General features: G+C 39.5%; 1 protein-coding gene across 2 annotated transcripts; it reads left to right on the top strand.

The window, feature by feature from the left end:
- The first annotated feature begins 6,830 nt into the window (after positions 1-6,830).
- BTF3 (basic transcription factor 3) lies at positions 6,831-14,681 on the top strand. Of its 2 annotated transcripts, none has more exons than XM_079702036.1 (6): positions 6,831-6,948; positions 7,520-7,588; positions 11,492-11,605; positions 11,928-12,129; positions 13,270-13,326; positions 14,242-14,681. In XM_079702036.1, exons 2-6 carry the CDS (start codon positions 7,520-7,522, stop codon positions 14,286-14,288), a joined length of 489 nt encoding a protein of 162 aa, XP_079558162.1. In that variant the 5' UTR covers positions 6,831-6,948; the 3' UTR covers positions 14,289-14,681. The 2 variants fall into 2 exon arrangements, with proteins under 2 accessions (XP_079558162.1, XP_079558161.1); XM_079702035.1 differs by lacking the exon at positions 6,831-6,948 and adding an exon at positions 6,994-7,186.
- The last annotated feature ends 3,077 nt before the right edge of the window (positions 14,682-17,758 follow it).

Here is a 17,758-nt window from a genome sequence, read left to right as displayed (position 1 = left end):
TGATGGATTTGATATGGGAGGTTATAGGAAAAAAGGAAAGAGTTGACTCTTAGTGTTGATTTAACAGTGGATGGGAAATATTGTTCTGGCTTAGATGTGGTATATTTGAGAAGTCTGTTAGTCATCTAGGTAGAGATAATGAGTGAGCAGCTGAATATACTTTTGTTGGGTATCAGGTACAGAGTCGAGATAATCATATTCCCTAGTAGTCAGTAGCACGGCATAATAGATATGGGCACAGATTGTGGAGCTGCCTGCCTGTGTTCATATTTCACCCTTGCCACTTACGGCACTGTGGCCTTAGGTAAATTACTTAACGTTTTCTGTGTCTCAGTTTTCTGCTTCTGTAAAATGGGAGTAATAGTACCTACTTCATAGGATCCAATGGATTAATATACGTAAAGCACTAAGAACAATGTCTAATGTAAAAGCTATATAGACATTAGCCACTGTTAGCACAGTCATCTTCAATCCATGCCAGGCATCTCATGTATTCTTCTTCTCTTATCTTCACTCCTATTCTCCTCCCCCAAAAAGGTACCTGTTGGAGTGGTTGGTTTTGTTTTTTTTTTTACACCAATATCCAATTCTCCGATTCTCTGGATACCAACTGGGTGTCCAATAATTCAATTTGATGAAGACACTATCTACCTGGAGTTAGCATTAAATGCCACTGGTTAAAGGGGATCAGTCCCACAAAACTGCCCCCACTTCAGATGCCAGTCCAAGTCCTTGGCCACCCTTCCTTCTGACCAACTGGCTGTAAATCGGGGGTTCCCATGACCCCCTCCTCAAGTCCAGAAATTTGCTAGAGTGGTTCACACAACTCAGGAAAATACTTTACCTATGATTGCTGGTTTATTATAAAGGATACTACCCAGGAACTGCCGAATGTAAGAGATGCATAGGGCATGGTATGCGGGAGGGGGATTTCTGGAGTCTCTATGCTGTCTCTTAGCTGTGTTACCCTCCCAGCACCTGGATGTGTTCACCAACCTGGAAGCTCTCCAAACCCTCTTGTTTAGGAGTTTTTATAGAGGTTTCATTACATACGCACGATTGAGTAAAATATCGGCCAGGCCATTGGTGTTTAAACTCAACCTCTATGCCCTCTCCCCTCCCTGGAGGTTTGGGGGCAGGGGGAGGGGTGGGGAGGGGGGAGGGATGGGGCTGAAAGTTACAACCCTCAACCCTTTAATCCTGTCTTGATCTTTTGTGGCAACCTGACCCAACCTGAAGCTGTCTTCAGGGGGCCACAGCACACTAGTCATCTCATTAGCATACAGAAGACACTTTTAACACTCTAAGGGTGTTAGGAGCTGTGGCCCAGAAACCTGGGACAAAGTCCAAATGTACATTTCTCTTTACACCACACCACTCTAGTGTTGAAATATGACCTTAAATATGCACATAACTTTGTATTATATATGTTGTGTTATGTCCTTTTAAAAAACTTTTATTGTTAAGTATAGCAAATACAGAAAACTGCATAGCACTAACAGGTCAGAATAGAGAGACCCTTGCTCACCACCCTAGCAATGTTCCATGTGTCTCCTCCCAATTACAACCCTTCTTCTCCTCCCAAGAATAGCTACTATCCTGATGTTTCTGACAATCTCCTTTTCATCACCTAAGCGTGTGCATCCCTAAATGCTCTGGTTCTGCCTGGTTTTTCTTTCTTTCTTTTCTTTTTTTTTTTTTTTTTTTTGGCTATGTCTCCTAGGTCTCTTTTTATCTAAAGAAGCCCCTTTCTCCTTTTTTTTTCCCCTTAACATTTATTTGTTGAAATACCAGATTAATTGTCCTGTCATTTCTTGTAACCTGAATTTTGTTGACTGCCTTCTGTGCAATAATTTAACATGTTTTTTCTGTAGCTCATATTTTCTGTAACTTGATGGCTGATCACCTTGAGGTCAAAAATTAATGATTTTATTCAACCAGGGTACTACAGACAAATTTAACAGACCAGGAGAAGATATTTGCAATATCTAAAATAGGAGAGATTAAAAAAAATAAAGACTATAATAGATCTGGGAATCCAGCTAACAAAGAATGTACAAGATCTTCAGAAAGTTTTCTCTATTGAAATATATAAAATATTTGAAAAATATTTTTGCACTACATTCAAGAATGTGAAGATTCAGCATTAACATTCAAACATCTTTCAAACTTGCTTCCTTATCCTATAAATCTTAAAAAGTTAAATACTATCAATACATTTCCAGACATGCAGTTAGGGTTCTAGAGGTAAATGATTTCTGCCAATTAGATAGGCACATTTAAGTACAATTTGGAAGGTAAAAGTAAGGCAAAAGCCTTCTTCCTGCTACTTTGTTTTTTGGTTGGTAGGCGTCATGGAGATGAAGATAATATTTACTATTTTCTGCAACAACTTTCTTTTCTTTTTTTTTTTGCAACAGCTTTCTAAAGCAGTCATTTGCTTTGAGTACTTGTTTATTCATGAATTGTAGCTACCGTAGTGTGTTCTTAACATCAATAACTCCAGTTGTGGGGTCTTGATTCTCCATCATCCTGATGGGTGGAGACAGTGGTAGTAGCTCCCTTAACTGCCCAGTTTGGCAGTATTATCCTGGGACTCATTTCTGATAGCCCACTCCTCCAGCCCTTTAAACAAGTTTCTAAACACCAATTCCCCATATTAAATCCCTATATATTTAAAATAGCCAGATCTATTTCCTGCAACTGAATGCAGACTCATACAATAATGAGTAAAGATAAATAAGCTTCCCAAATTAATCTACACAATCAATCCCAATTTAAAAATTTTAAATAATTGAACAAAATCTAAAGTATATATGGAATAAAGGTCTGCAAATATGTCAACATCAAAAATGAAAAATAATAACCCTACCATATTAAGAATAATGAGTCTACATATTAATAATTGTTGATGCTTGGGTGATGAACCTATAGAGGTTCATTATATTTTTTTTTTTTATGTACCTGAAGTTTTCTGTAATAATGTAAAAAGAATATTCAGTCTGATGTTCAAAAAGTTGGAATTATAATTTTGGGACTTATCAAAATGAAGATAATATTTACAGTCATGGGACTGGATGAAACCATTTAGGGAGAGTACAGATGGAAAAGAACATAGGACTAAGATGTGAGCATCTCTAATATTTAGAAGTTGGAGGAAGAAGGTAAAGCAAAGTAGACTGAAGAGAAGCCAGTAAAGTAGAAGGAAACCAGGAGGTGAGATATTCTGGAAGCTTAGAGAAGAAAATGTTTCAAAAATGTGGAAGGGCCAAGTATGTCAAATACTGTCTAAGATGAGAACTAAGAATTTGTCTTTGGATTTGCCAAGATGGAGGTTTAGACAATTTGGGGAGAAATTTTGCTATAAAGAGGAGTGTAAAAATTAAGTAGTGGCTGGAGGGGAACAGAAGTCAAAATTTTTTTTTTGTTTTGCTCTCTTTTTTTTCTTTTTCTTTTTTTTTTTTTTTTAGCGGTACACGGGCCTCTCACTGTTGTGGCCTCTCCCGTTCCGGAGCACAGGCTCCGGACGCGCAGGCTCAGTGGCCATGGCTCACAGGCCCAGCCGCTCCGCGGCACGCAGGATCTTCCCGGACTGGGTCACGAACCTGTGTCCCCTGCATCGGCAGGCGGACTCTCAACCACTGCGCCACCAGGGAAGCCCTGTTTTGCTCTCTTTTAAGATACCTGATACTAAGGCATATTCAGTGCACTGGCAGAATGATCTAGTTGAAAAGGGAAAACAGATATAGGAGGGAAACAATAACAGAAGAACCAAGGTCCTGAATGAAATAAACAAGTAGAGAGACTATTTCTTTCATGTGTAACAGGAGGGAAGGCAATATCTATAGGTTCAGATGCATATAGATGGATAGACTTGGTGGAGGGAAGATGAGATTGCGTGTGTCTATTTTCACACCTTTAACTCTCTAAGCCTCAGTTCCCTCACCACTAATATGGAAAGTACCTATCTCATAAGATTTCTGTGAGGATTCAACAATCAAGGAGCCAACACTCAATATCAGCCCAGTGGAAATTTGTTATGAAGACTTCTAGTTCAACAATTCTCAATTCTCCATCAACTCAACAAAATTATCAACCTCTCCTTTTGCATTTAATAAAATACCACAACTAAAATGAGTATGATGGGGACTTCCCTAGTGGTGAGTGGTTAAGAATCTGCCTACCAATGAAGGGGACATGGGTTTGAGCCCTGGTCCAGGGAGATCCCACCTGCTGCGGAGCAACTAAGCCCGTGCGCCACAGCTACTGAGCCTGCTCTCTAGAGCCCGGTAGCCACAACTACTGAAGCCCGCGCGCCTACAGACTGTGCTCCGCAACAAGAGAAACCACCGCAGTGAGAAGCCCCTGCACCACAACAAAGAGTAGCCCCGCTCACTGCAACTACAGAAAGCACGCGTGCAGCAATGAAGATCTAACACAGCCAAAAATAAATAAATAAATAAATTTATAGTAAAATAAAATTTATTAAAAAAATAGCTCATTCCTTTAAAAAAATGAGTATGATGGATGTAACTTAATGGTGTTGGGGATGTCAGAGAAAGCTTTCCTGAGACACTTAAACTAAGAGCTAGATGAGGTATAGATGTTAACTTTATAAAGCTGGGGATGCTAGAAGAACACTTTAAGAAGGTTTAGAAACATAAAAGAAAAAAAAATCCATTGTGGCTATCAGTCAAGGGGCCAGAAAATGAAGCAACTAAAAGCACAGGAACATTTATACTCAGTGATTTCCAATACCTCTTGTGGGTCAGAATGGGGCTCTTAAGAAATAAACATAATATAAAATAAATATTTTAGCTCTTACTGAAGCAGACTCAAGTCCAACTGAGAGGTGAAAACAATTCATGGACGTTAATTAGACCATAAACCATAAACCAAGGAGGACTGCACATTTCCCCTTTCTTGTCTACTCACTCTATTGACAAAGGCCAGGTTGAGTGCTGAGTAAATGATTCTTAGGTTTGTTCAAGTTCAGTAGTAAAGTGTGGGAGCCAGCTAACCATATTTGTCATAGACATTGGGAGCACATAGGAAATGGTAATGTGAGTTACTCTTTTGCCATCACTGAGCTAAGATGGTAACTTAGTAGCTATTTTCTCAGGGGGTGGGGGAGGAACCCCTTCAGTTATTTCTTTTAAAAGACTGGTATGTAAATATTAGCAGAATCAGAATTTCCTGACCACTCACAAAATAACCAGGAGTCAGAATCAAAATTTTCTTTTCTTATTAAGGAATCTGTAATGATTTCAACACAATGAAAGTTTTAAAAATTAAAAAAGAACAAGAGTAAAGTGGAAACCAAAGGAAAGTTAAAACCTGGAACATTTCCTGAAAAAGGTGAAGAAAGTCAGGTGGCCGGTTACTTAAGTAGAAACCTGTGTTTATGCAAATACTCAGAAAACCTCACATGACTAGGAAGTTTCAAATGCCATCAGTATAACATGGAGGAAGGGGGGAAAATTGTTCCTGAACAAAGATATACTTTCAAAAAGGGGGTATTTCTATATATTTTGTAATATTCCTACAGCACAGTCATTTTGACCCTTATTGTTAAGACAGTGACCCCCAGAGCCTAATAGTACAAACTCCTTTTTCTGTAATAAACTTGACTCATATTTAATAATAGAAGCAACATTGTTTTTTGAGAAAATATCAACTCTTACAAGTATCCTAAAAATCAACACATAGGTCCTCATCAGTTATTTTCCTAAAGAGGTCACAATCCTAACAAATTCACATTAGATAAGTATTCAAAAACAAAAACATTAATCTTAACTGGGGAGAAATCTGCACCTAGACAACTGTTCTTGCTTTATGTAAACTGTATTTTCTCTAGCTTAGATTTCCGACTCACTTTTTAATATGCAAACGCTTTTCATAGCTAAGACCACAAAAAGGCTGATCAGGAAGCATTTTGATTTAAATTGCCATTTTTAATATCGGTTGTTTTAAGATTGTCTTAAAGCTTGTCCTAGTGTTTAGAAAAATTTAACTCACACCAGTTTAGCCTCCCCAAACACACCGGACACAAATTCTCCTTTGATTGAATTACTCTGCTAAGAGAGGTAAAGTTTGTTCAACTGTGAATCGCTAATCGTCAAATCCATACCAACTGGTGTCAAGGAGTCGACTTTTTGTCTAAGACCCAAAAGAAATAAGGTAATCACGGTCAAGGGTCTAAGGTGGTTAGCCACCTGCTAAAATGCAGACTACCTGGTTCCATCCCCAGTCAGACTGAATCGCTGAGAGGTGGGGCTCAGGTCTGCATTCTGAACACGCTCCCCAGAAATTCTGAACCATGGTCCCGCAACCAACCAAACCACCTAATCTGTGAAAGCAAAATTAGCTTCGTTTTTTACAAAACGTCTTGGTAAAGGCTCATTCGGGCCAAAGGGGAAATTCGAAAACATTCCGATGATCGCTACAATCTACACCTCCCAACGAATGGACGGGTGAGCACACTCCAGGCTCCCCGATCGTTTCCGCAAACGTGAATAGGCCCTTTCTTCTGAGGATGAAGAACTAGGGGATAGGGGCCCTGAGACAGAACCGACTTACTCAACCCTAACTGTGCAAAGAACCGTGCTCTCTGACCCTTCCACAGCCTTTCCCAGGGTCACTCGCGGTGCTTCCAGCCCAGTCTTTCGTTCAGTCTCCACCCGGCCAGCGCTGGACCACGGGAGGACGTTCACTGGGGACTGTCACAAACGCGGCGACTTGAGGCCGCGCATGCGCAGCCAGCCGCTGAGCTCGCGGCGAAGCCCGTTTCCTGACTTTCCGAGGAAGTGGCGTTGCGTCACTTCCGGCCTCCCTCTAGCTGCCATCTTGCGTCCCCGCGTGTGTGCGCCTTATCTCAGCTGGTCTGCCCGAGACCCCCCTGAGCGCCAACCCTAGTCCCCCGCGCGGCCCCATTTCCGCTCCAACAAGGTACAAAAAGGCTCTGGACGCCGGCGTGGGAGGAGGACGGGAACGGGGGCGGGAAGTGCCCGGAAGGAGCGAGACAGGGAGGGACAGGGCTGAGGAGAGGAAGGCGATGCGACGGACAGGCGCACCCACTCAGGCTGACTCTCGGGGTCGAGGTCGGGCCAGGGGCGGCTGCCCTGGGGGCGAGGCGACGCCGTCTCTTCCTCCACCTCGCGGCGGAACCCGAGGACAGGAGCCTCAGGTACCGCGAGGCTTGCGGAAAGTGGCCGGGCCGGGCAGGCCCTGGCTAGGCCGAGGAGAGGCCAGGCCGGGGCCGGGGGGTGGGTGGGAGGCGCTGACCAGCTGTGGGTTATGAGCCCTTCTTCTGGGCCTTTAAAGACCGGGGGAGGGGTAGGAAAGCGGGTGCTCTTTGGGCTCCCTCGGAACTGAAGTTCGGGAGCTTGGCGGGGTGGATTCGGGATCCAGGCCTCGGCCTGTGTAGGACGTTTATTATGCTGGTGTCTTGGGAAATAACGAGCGTGGAATGCTAGAGTGAACTAGATCTTTCCTCGCTGAGGGTTTCCTGTTTTTCTAGATGAAAGAAACTATCATGAACCAGGAGAAACTCGCCAAACTGCAGGCACAAGTGCGCATTGGTGGGAAAGTAAGTTTTACTAGCGTTGGGGGTTTGGGGTTTTGGTTTTTGGTTTTTGGTTTTTTAAATTTTTTTTGAAGTTTTATGGTTTAGGGTTTTTTCTCCTTTGTATTTTTAATAGAATTGGCCTGTCACTTTGTCTCTAGAGGGCATTTTACAGAGCTTGCAAATCGTTACGAAGGGAGTGGCAAGGGATTAAATTAGGTATACAGTGTAGTGTATCAGTGAGACGTGTAGGTTGTAAATTAGAAGAAAAAAATGCAACCGAAGACATAAAGAGAGCACTTAAATTGCAAACTGCGTTTATGTAGATGTTTTCAGTGTTACAGTATTTTAAGTAGAACAGAAGTGTTTCCTAATTTAATTAGAAAGAAAATGTGTCATTTCGGTTAGATCATCACATGACCCTTAATACCCTTGACTGGTTTTGTCATTGGCTTTATAACCTAAGTTGTATACAGTCAGTGCTTGATTTTTATTTTATTTATTTTTTTAATAACTAAGCTAACTGGATCCAAGCTTCATCTATCTTTTCAACTTTAGTTTATGGTTGTGGATAATTGTGGTTGTGGTACTTAATAGTTGGAAGTTCATGCCTCTTGTAAATTAGAAGTTCATGCCTGTTGTAAGTTAAGACCTTTCGTAATCCTTTCTTAGCTAAATACAACCCAGGGTAGTTGTGTATTTTCTAGGTTATTTGAAGATGTCATTCTTATAGGTACATTTTTTTAATTTAAGAGCAATGACTGTGGATTTGGAAATATTACCTAAGCAGATACCATTCCATTTTTGCTTTGTAATTACACTGAAACTGAGGGAATGAGAGTGATTGACGGGTGGGTTTTTAAATGATCGGTTTTTGGTTAATTGACCTTTCCTGGTGGCTGTTGGTCCCCTTCAAGGCGATTCTTTTTTGAACTTGGTAAGTTTTAGGTTCTCTAATTTACTTAAGTCAGAAGTGCACTCTAGCAGAGGTCTACCTAGTTGTATTTTACCTTGTGTTAGCACATTCCTAGTATTTAACAAGGTGTGGTAGCATGTTGAAACAGAGCGTGTCTTTACTTGGTAAAACTTGTAAAGCTTCCATGCTACAAGTTTATTATCTATTAGTTTTTCTCACTTCAAGCATTTACCTTCAAGTAGAGTCTACTGCAAAATAGCCGAAAGTTGCGCTTAGACTTAAGTAATAAGTTCACTTTTGCCATAAGTGAAAGTATCCTGATTCCCCCTGTGCCCCCAAGCTGGTCTTCAAGATCTACACCTACCCATTAACAGCAGTAGGTGTTTCTTGTCCTTTTTAGCAATTGTTATAAGCTAGATGGGGCCTTCAGGTGCCAGGAAAACTCGTATTCCTTGTGGGTCAGTGTTTGGGTACTCTTATATTGGTATTTTTAACCATCATTCCTTTCAGTGCAGGTTTCAGGAGTCATTTGAATAATGTGCTTGTGTGCCTTCTTTTTGTTATTACTCTGATCATCAGTCTTTAACTTGTGAGTGACATCATTCTAGGGTAAAGGAAAGTCAAGGTTTTCTAGGATTCTTAAGGCTGATGTAGGATTAAACTTTGTTTAGTTAATGTAGAAACTATTTCTGTCATTGTAATATGGAAACATTTTCTTCACGTTTTAAGAAACCTACTTACTGTGGAATGTGAAATTAGATGAGTTAGTGTTGCCTTAGAGAAATCTGAAAGCGTTAGGTACTTTTTAGGTAAATGCTATGAAAGCCCTTTATTTCAGTAAAAATTGAGTGTAAAGTTTATGAAACCTATAGAATGTGGGCTGGTTTTGTTTTTAGAATCTTATAGTAGTTCTTTGGAATGTCTTTTAGGGAGGATTCTTTGGAAACCAGGTATCTACATCGCTTCAAGATGATTTTTATTCTTTAAGGTTTTTGGGGGTGTTTGGTAACCAGTATTTTTTGTAGCTATTGATATTTTCTTCAGTTAAACTATGATTTGTTTAAGTCTTTACTATTGCTGGATCCTGAGAGTATAAAATTTAAGAAGTTTAAAGTCCTTAGAGGGGGACTTTAATGCTAGTAGGGGAGATAGGCATCTTAAAAAAAAACAAAACGAAACAAAAACCCCTTTTCACAGTGTAATATACTTAGTGGAACAGAAACATTTTCTTTTTTTTTTTTTTTTTTTTTTTTTTTGTGGTACGCGGGCCTCTCACTGTTGTGGCCTCTCCCGTTGCGGAGCACAGGCTCCGGACGCGCAGGCTCAGTGGCCATGGCTCACGGGCCCAGCCGCTCCGTGGCATGTGGGATCTTCCCGGACCGGGGCACGAACCCGCGTCCCCTGCATTGGCAGGCGGACTCTCAACCACTGCGCCACCAGGGAAGCCCCCAGAAACATTTTCAAAATACAGAGATGGGAATGATTTGGTTTGGGGGTGTTAATGGCAGTTTAGGGAAGGCACAGAAGAGATGATGGCTTTAGCAGAATTTTAAAAGGATGAATAGGAATTGGTGTGGTGGTTGGGGGAAGGTGAAGTCACTGGGTGATAGCCTTTCCATGAAGAGCCTTATGTGCTGCATGAACGGATTAGTCTGTATGAGAGTCCATGAGAGTGTCATTAAAGAGTTTTGAGAAGAGGGAGATTGGAGATTTGGCATATATGTACAAGAGACAAGTTTTGCTGAAGCCTGTATTCTGTTTATTCATCAAGATGTGTGCTTTCAGTGAATCAGATACCATACTCAATACTAGGTTTATAGCAATAAACAGAATCGAAGCCCTCGAGGAGCTTACGTTCTAGTGAGGAAAGACAATAAAATGTATTTCTTATAAGTGTTATGAAGAAAAATAAACCTGGATAGATAGAAAATGAATGTGGGAATTACTGTTTTTCGTTGGGTAGTTGGGAAAGGCCACTCCAATATGGTGACATAAGAACGGAGATCTGTAGTGAGGTGGGGAGCCATGCAGATGTTAGGGGAAGAAGGGAACAGTATATGCGAAGTCTCCTGTTTGGCCTTTTTTTTTTTTTTTTTAAAGAAGGTGTTGGGGGTAGGAGTTTATTAATTTATTTATTTTTGGCTGTGTTGGGTCTTCGTTTCTGTGCGAGGGCTTTCTCTAGTTGCGGCAAGCGGGGGCCACTCTTCATCGTGGTGTGCGGGCCTCTCACTATCGTGGCCTCTCTTGTGGAGCACAAGCTCCAGACACGCAGGCTCAGTAGTTGTGGCTCACGGGCCTAGTTGCTCCGCAGCATGTGGGATCCTCCCAGACCAGGGCTCGAACCCGTGTCCCCTGCATTAACGGGCAGATTCTCAACCGCTGCGCCACCAGGGGAGCCCCTCTGTTTGGCCTTTTTAAGGAACAGCAAAGAGGTTTATTTGACTGAAGATGGAGTTTACATGTGTGATAGAAGGTGGAGTGGCAAGAATGGCATAGAGGGGCAGGGCAGATTGTGTAGGGACCTGCTGGTAAGATAGATTTTACTTCAGATTTTACTCTTGGATGCTGTAGAAGTCTATATATAGATATATTTGTGTCTTATAGTATCTTGTCTGTGAATATTAATGGATGTTGATTTTTCTTTAATATCGAAACAGAAAAGGTTAATGGTTCTGGATATGGAGTTTCTAAATGAGGCTTAATTTAGGTTGGCACATGCTCACTTATAGAGCAAATAACTTAAAAAGTAGAACTTTGAAAAGATCATTCCTTTATATCTGACAAAACTAGAAGCTTAGAAGTTATGAAGGATTTTTAGACAATTCCTTTCATTCTCCTCTTTTGGCTTCCATCGGTGCCTTAATATGCCTACTCACCGCATGAAAGTTTGTGGTTATGGTAATTTTCTTACACAGATTGAGAGGTCAGAAAGGAATTAGAAACTGTCCATTTGAAAATGACTCTTATGGTATAAACATATGCTGTGTTCTTTCCTTTTCTCCCCACTTTAGGGAACTGCTCGCAGAAAGAAGAAGGTGGTTCATAGAACAGCCACAGCAGACGACAAAAAACTTCAGTTCTCTTTAAAGAAGTTAGGGGTAAACAATATCTCTGGTATTGAAGAGGTAAGTGTCAGATTTTATTTCTTTACAAAAATAAGATTTGATTGAAAACTTTAATGTTTGTGCGTTAAATGATTTTTTTGACTCTACTGCCAACAGAGAATTTCATCTCTCTCTAAAATATGTTTCTATTCTATTATCAGGGAGATTGCTAAGTGTAAAAAGGATTAGATTGCACTTTCCATTTCAGGCAGAATTTTGCTTGTGCATTATGGTGAAATACTAGGTTACTTAGCCAGACTTCAGCTTTTGCTTAATACAGTGTTTGGTTTTAAAGGGATTTTGGTGAGTGTTGCTAATTTAACAATCTTTTTTTTCTTTTTAGGTGAATATGTTCACAAACCAAGGAACAGTGATCCACTTTAACAACCCTAAAGTTCAGGCATCTCTGGCAGCAAACACTTTCACCATTACAGGCCATGCTGAGACAAAGCAGCTGACAGAAATGCTACCCAGCATCTTAAACCAGCTTGGTGCAGACAGTCTGACCAGTTTAAGGAGACTGGCTGAAGCTCTGCCCAAACAATGTGAGTTTCCTAGTAGCAGTTTTGCCCAGGGTTACTGAGTTGTCAGTAGATTTCTAAGATTTAGGGTGCACAGTGAATATAAATATTTTTAAATTTGGAAATGCAGACTTTCCTCTAAGAAATATCAATTTTTATACTGATTTTAAGCAGGTGTTCTTAGTGTGTTAAATGATTTATCTAGTATGCTTTGATCATTATACTTGGTTAAGTGAAATGTTTGCTTTCTACTAGCTTTCTGTTTTGGATCAGAGACTAAAAATTTTACGTTTATTAGCTGGAAATGATGAAAATGTTAACTTGCGCTTCTTTTTTTTAAATAACTGACAGTTAATTGAAATATATTTAAATACATTATAAATTATTAAACTTCTTCAGTTGTACAGATTCAGCTGGTATTACCAATAGTCTCTAAGAATTGGCCTCCTGCTATTCTGGTGTTTTTAATTATACTGTAATAAGGATTTTGTTCGGGGCAGAAAATTTTGTGGTTGAATAGGTGTATATCGGGGTATAGCTACTTTATGCTGAAGCTCTCTGATTAAAATTTTGAGGAATGGAAATGTAGAAGCGAGACAGGTTTATTATATGGTCTGCTGTTTAGTCATCCATGTTTTTCTTGAGGTTTGCTCACTCTGCTTTAATCAATTTGTGTGTGTTGGTGTTTTTTGTTTCTTTGTTTTGTCATGCCGAAAGGCCTAAGAGGTTATAGAAAGTCTTAGGCTTTCAGAGGTAGGCTTTTGAAGGATTCCACTGAAAATTGTACAGGGCTAGTACTGTGAGGTCTCAGCTCTCAAGTGTAGTTCACTTTCTTGTGTAATAAAAGGAAAGTGGAGGCTTACCAGTCAAAGGCACTTTTAATTTTTTGATTATTTTCACTTCAGTAAAGGTTTTTTTGGTATGTGGGTTTACCTGTACCGTGTTGTAGGTGAGAGCGATTGAAAGGAGAATGGGTTTGGAATTTGGTGTGTTGGCTGGTACTAGTATTCTAGCTCATTTGTAGACGTCAGACTATCATGCTATTGCTAGTACTGTAAAAGAAATCCCAAATGTCACCATAAACATAAGTTGTAACAACACTTGACCATTCACCCGTTGTTCTTTTGGTTAGTGTTCATTGAACATTTACATTTCTTTTCACAGCTGTGGATGGAAAAGCACCACTTGCTACTGGAGAGGATGATGATGATGAAGTTCCAGGTAGGAACTTTCACTTGTGGTTAAACTAGAGAATCTTAGCAAGGGAGAACGAAGAATCTTTGTACCATAGGAAAGATTACCTTAGGCCAGGGGTTGGGGTGGTATGTGAAATAGGGTAAAGTGGGGCAAAGGGAGAATGAGAAAAATAATGCAGTGTTATTCACCTGGGAGTTAGGTTTGTAGGCATGGTTTTTCTCTGTTTGGGATCCCAAGAAGGTATCTAAACTTAAATATTGTGTAAATAGATATGTGTGTAGTAACCTAAATATAATAGGTACTTGCAGATCACAAATGACCCTTGTTTCCTACTTTGAGATCCATAAATGTATGAGAAGGCATGGAGAAGTTGTAGAAGTATCTTCTATATAATCATTCTGAAATCAGCAGAAAAACTCCTTTGGCAATCATGAGGCATTTTTCTGTCCTGTTACTGGATAATTTATTTTGTTGTAAAACAGATAATTGGGCAGTAGACTCCCTAGACTCAGAAATATTTCCACATTGCATAGACAGGTATCCTCAGGAATCCAGGAAAACTTCAAATTGTGTGTCATGGTATTCTTTGATTCTGTCCCCCACATAACTAATATTACTTAACTGTAATTCTTGGAGTGGGGCAGGAATGGGTAGGGCATATACATATTCTTTAAGCATAATATTTATGTCATCGGCAAGTTAATAATTTCCCTCTTTCCCTTGTATTAATTATATGCTAAAATATACACTTCAAAATACGCCAAATGAGTAGTGGTCTCATTGGAAATAAAAACAGGTGTCTAAATTTATATCCTAATTTAACTGTAGGATATATTTTGAGAGCATTTCTTTATCTTCTTTTTAAGACCTGATGATTATTTTTATAGACTTGGCTTTTTTTTCTGAGTTTTTACTTTTTTTTTTTTTTCCTTTTCCTAGATCTTGTGGAGAATTTTGATGAGGCTTCCAAAAATGAAGCAAACTGAGTTGAGTCAACTTCTGAAGAAGATAAATCTTGAAGAAGTTACTGGGAGCTGCTATTTTATATTATGACTGCTTTTTAAAATTTTGTTTATGGATCTGATAAAATCTAGATCTCTAATATTTTTAAGCCCAAGCCCCTGGACACTGCAGCTCTTTTCAGTTTTTGCTTATATACAGTTCATTCTTTGCAGCTAATTAAGCTGAGGAAGCCTGGGAATAAAGTTTGAAACAAAGATTAATAAAGTTCTTTGCTTAGTATACTGTTTTATATTTTATTTCATTAATACTGATTTGTACACAGAAAGCAAAATTGTTTACAGAAAGCTAATCATGGCATGTAATATGACTGATAATCACAGATGGAATCTGATTAAAGATTTAAAATGACAGTATAAGTATCAAAGGTGGTTTAAAGTTCTTATGTCTGAAAACTTTTTTCTCCAGCAGGCCTCAGGGCTTCCATGGTTTGTGATGGGTGTAATTATGAGACTAGTATATTCCTTCGTGGGTAAGCAAGGAGTTTTTTTCTCTTAATATTGTCTGTATTGTAAACATATACTGAGTGCCGTATATGTATTATAACACTTAATTTTCTCTCATTTAATTCTCAATCTATGAAGTAAGGACTAGTAGCTCCATTTTGTAGATATAATCGAGGTTACATCATCAAAAAAGTTAAAGTAGTTAATCTCTTAACTCCATTCTATGTAGTGTATTCTCTAAGATACCTGAAAAAAAGTAGTGTTTGTGTTAGGAATGTCACCTTATCTTCCTTAAGTGATAACACTTTAAATGAATAGGATTACTTTTTTCTTTAAAATTGTTTTTGTTAACTTTTTAAGTTAACAGTAATATTGACATGCATGTATACAGTTGTAAGAATTTTAACACGTAATATGACTGCCACCATAGTCAGAATACTGAACAGTTCCATTACCCCAGAAAATTCCCTCAATATAGGGCTACTTTTAAAAAATTGTATTAGCAATCATAATGCCTTAGTTTCTGCTTGCAATAATAAGAATTCATTTAAATTTTCATACTAATTGGAAAGTACCTTTTGAAGGTACTATACAGCTATATCTAAAAGTCAACTATTAACTCAAAAATGAGATGCTGTGCAAAAAATATTTGCACATCTTAACATTGTATTATTTTCTTCAAAGGATGTGTGTCAGTTCTGTTAAGGTATACTGCTACAGTAAGCAGGACTAAAGTCTCAGGGGTTTACAAAATTAGGAAACAAGTACATGTCTCCAGACTACTGTGGGTTAGGTTGGGCTGTGCTACATACTCACTCCAGGTCCCAGACTGATGGAGCAACCTCTATTTGGGACACTGAGTGTCCTGGCAGAGTGAGAAGATGGCGGGTCATCTGCTGGCTCTTAAAGTGACACAAGTATCACTTCTTGTATATAACTGGTCAAGGCAAGTGGAGTGGCTTACCTGGAGGGCAGAGGGTTTGGAAGGCTTGGAGTAGGGCCTGAGGCTTTGCATATCTGATAAGCTCCCAGGTGATGCTAGTGCATTTCCACTGGTGATGCTTCCTTTGAGCAGCACAATTAGAGATTTTCTCAACTCATCCCAAGAGATTGCAGTGACAGAGGCTGACTTGAGCATGTGAAGATGGCTGCTGAGATTGCAGTGACAGAGGCTGACTTGAGCACGTGAAGATGGCCGCTGTCTGAATATCCTTATAGTTATTTGCCTTATATCTGTATAGGAAAGGGACTAAATAGAGAAGTGCAGTAGATTTCTAGGCCGCTGGCTAAGGTTAGTCCTGTTTTGCCTGTGCTTAGAGACTTTTTTTTCTCCCAACAACCTCTAAAGATATTATTTCTTTGGTCCATTATTTAAAGGATCTGGTGGTGTGTGTTGGTGGCAATAGACAGGTAAGAAAGGTTTTTCTTGTAACATTTTCAGTATCAAGGTAGGCAGGGTTATGCTACAGTTAGAAATGACTAGAAACATTAGTTGCTACAAAGATTTGTTCGTCAGGCTTGATGTTTGTGGTTTGCCTGTGGCTGGGCTCCACTTTACTTCAAGAACAGCCTCTAATCAGAACATTTCCAGTCTCAGGACAAGGAAAAGAGATGGCAAACAATCAGCTGGCTCTTCAGACTTAGGTTGGGAAGTGATACACATCATTAAATTTCAGCAGCCAGAGCAAGTCACATACGTAGTCAAGTCTGATGGCCATGAGGATTGGGGTAGTATAATCCTCCCCCAGAGCAAGATAGCAGATTTTTTTTTTAAACAATAATATAATCTACCATATCCTTTTAATTTTTCTTAAATTGCCCACAATTCCTGTGTTTATTATGTTAAGCACCGTATAACTCATTTTATATCATCTTACTGATTGTCATAATAATCTCCCTCAAAGAGCCACATTATGCGGATAAGGAAACCCTTAAAACATACCCCTTAAGTGGTGGAGCGAGATTCAAACCCAGGTCTGCTATTTTGACCTCAGTACCTACTGGAAAGAATTTCAGGTCCTGGCAGGCTGGAGGGGCAGATGATTCTAGTCTGGCTGATCTTTTGGCTGTTGTCCCAATTTGCTGGCTGTTGTCCACTGCTTTTAAGACTAGCCTTGAGCCAAACTTACTTTCAGCTGGATCTGAACCAGGGTTACCCTAATGAAGAGATGGACATCGATTATGAACTGAGGATTCTTAGGATTAATACTCTTTATTTGTTGAACTAACCCACGTAGAGTACACTTGTCTCATCCCCATTATAACCCTGTGTTGTAAGGGCAGAAAGCTACATTCTAAAATTTGGAAACAAGTTTTAAAAAAAAATGGGTCAAAGGTCACTGACGGTTGGGTCTGAATTCTACCAATCATTTTTTTCTCTATTCCATAACCCTGGATTTGTGCTTCGGTAGCTCTCCCTACCCCACCCCACCCCTTTAAGATACATATGTTGTGGAGAGAGAAATCTTAAGGGGGCTAATAACAGTTTTTAGCCTTTCCAAAACAACAGTTAGAAAAGTCTTGTATTCACATAAATTTTCATGACTCAAATCAGCACAGTCTTGACTGCCATCTTTGCAGCGAGTTCTGGGAATGCAGGCACAGTCGGCAAAGAAAACAGTATCACATCTGTAGCCTGAACACTTTGGGCACTGTGCAACTAGACAATTTTACTTATTTTTAAAACCATAACTTAAAATGTCAAGGTGAACTGGAAAAGATAATATTGGAAAAAAAATAGCCATTTGGATTTTTAAAATATTAGGGAAGACTGTCCAAGAGGAATATTGCAGATGTTTATTAAAGATTCTACATATTTGGGTGAAAGAATTTGTACTCTGAAAAACCAAGAAGAGTACTCTCTCTCTCCATCAGCCTGAGAATAAACATACTGACACACTACGTAAACAAGGAAAGGTCCATATGAGTTTATACGTTCAATAAGCAAGGAAGAGAATCAGTATTTGGTAATTGGCAGCTATCAAGAAAGA

The sequence above is a fragment of the Hyperoodon ampullatus genome (genome assembly GCF_949752795.1).
Source record: "Hyperoodon ampullatus genome assembly, chromosome: 4".
Classification (NCBI taxonomy): domain Eukaryota; kingdom Metazoa; phylum Chordata; class Mammalia; order Artiodactyla; family Ziphiidae; genus Hyperoodon; species Hyperoodon ampullatus.
The sequence above is the reverse complement of the archived record's forward strand: the minus strand, read 5'-3'. Positions and strand labels throughout refer to the sequence as shown.

What these genes read in the sequence shown, in the direction of transcription:
- BTF3 (XM_079702035.1), top strand. Translation starts at nt 7,055, where the DNA reads ATGCGACGGACAGGCGCACCCACTCAGGCTGACTCTCGGGGTCGAGGT. An exon ending in ATATCTCTGGTATTGAAGAG is followed by an intron (nt 11,606 to 11,927) that starts GTAAGTGTCAGA and finishes TTTTCTTTTTAG; the next exon opens with GTGAATATGTTCACAAACCA. An exon ending in TGATGATGATGAAGTTCCAG is followed by an intron (nt 13,327 to 14,241) that starts GTAGGAACTTTC and finishes TCCTTTTCCTAG; the next exon opens with ATCTTGTGGAGAATTTTGAT.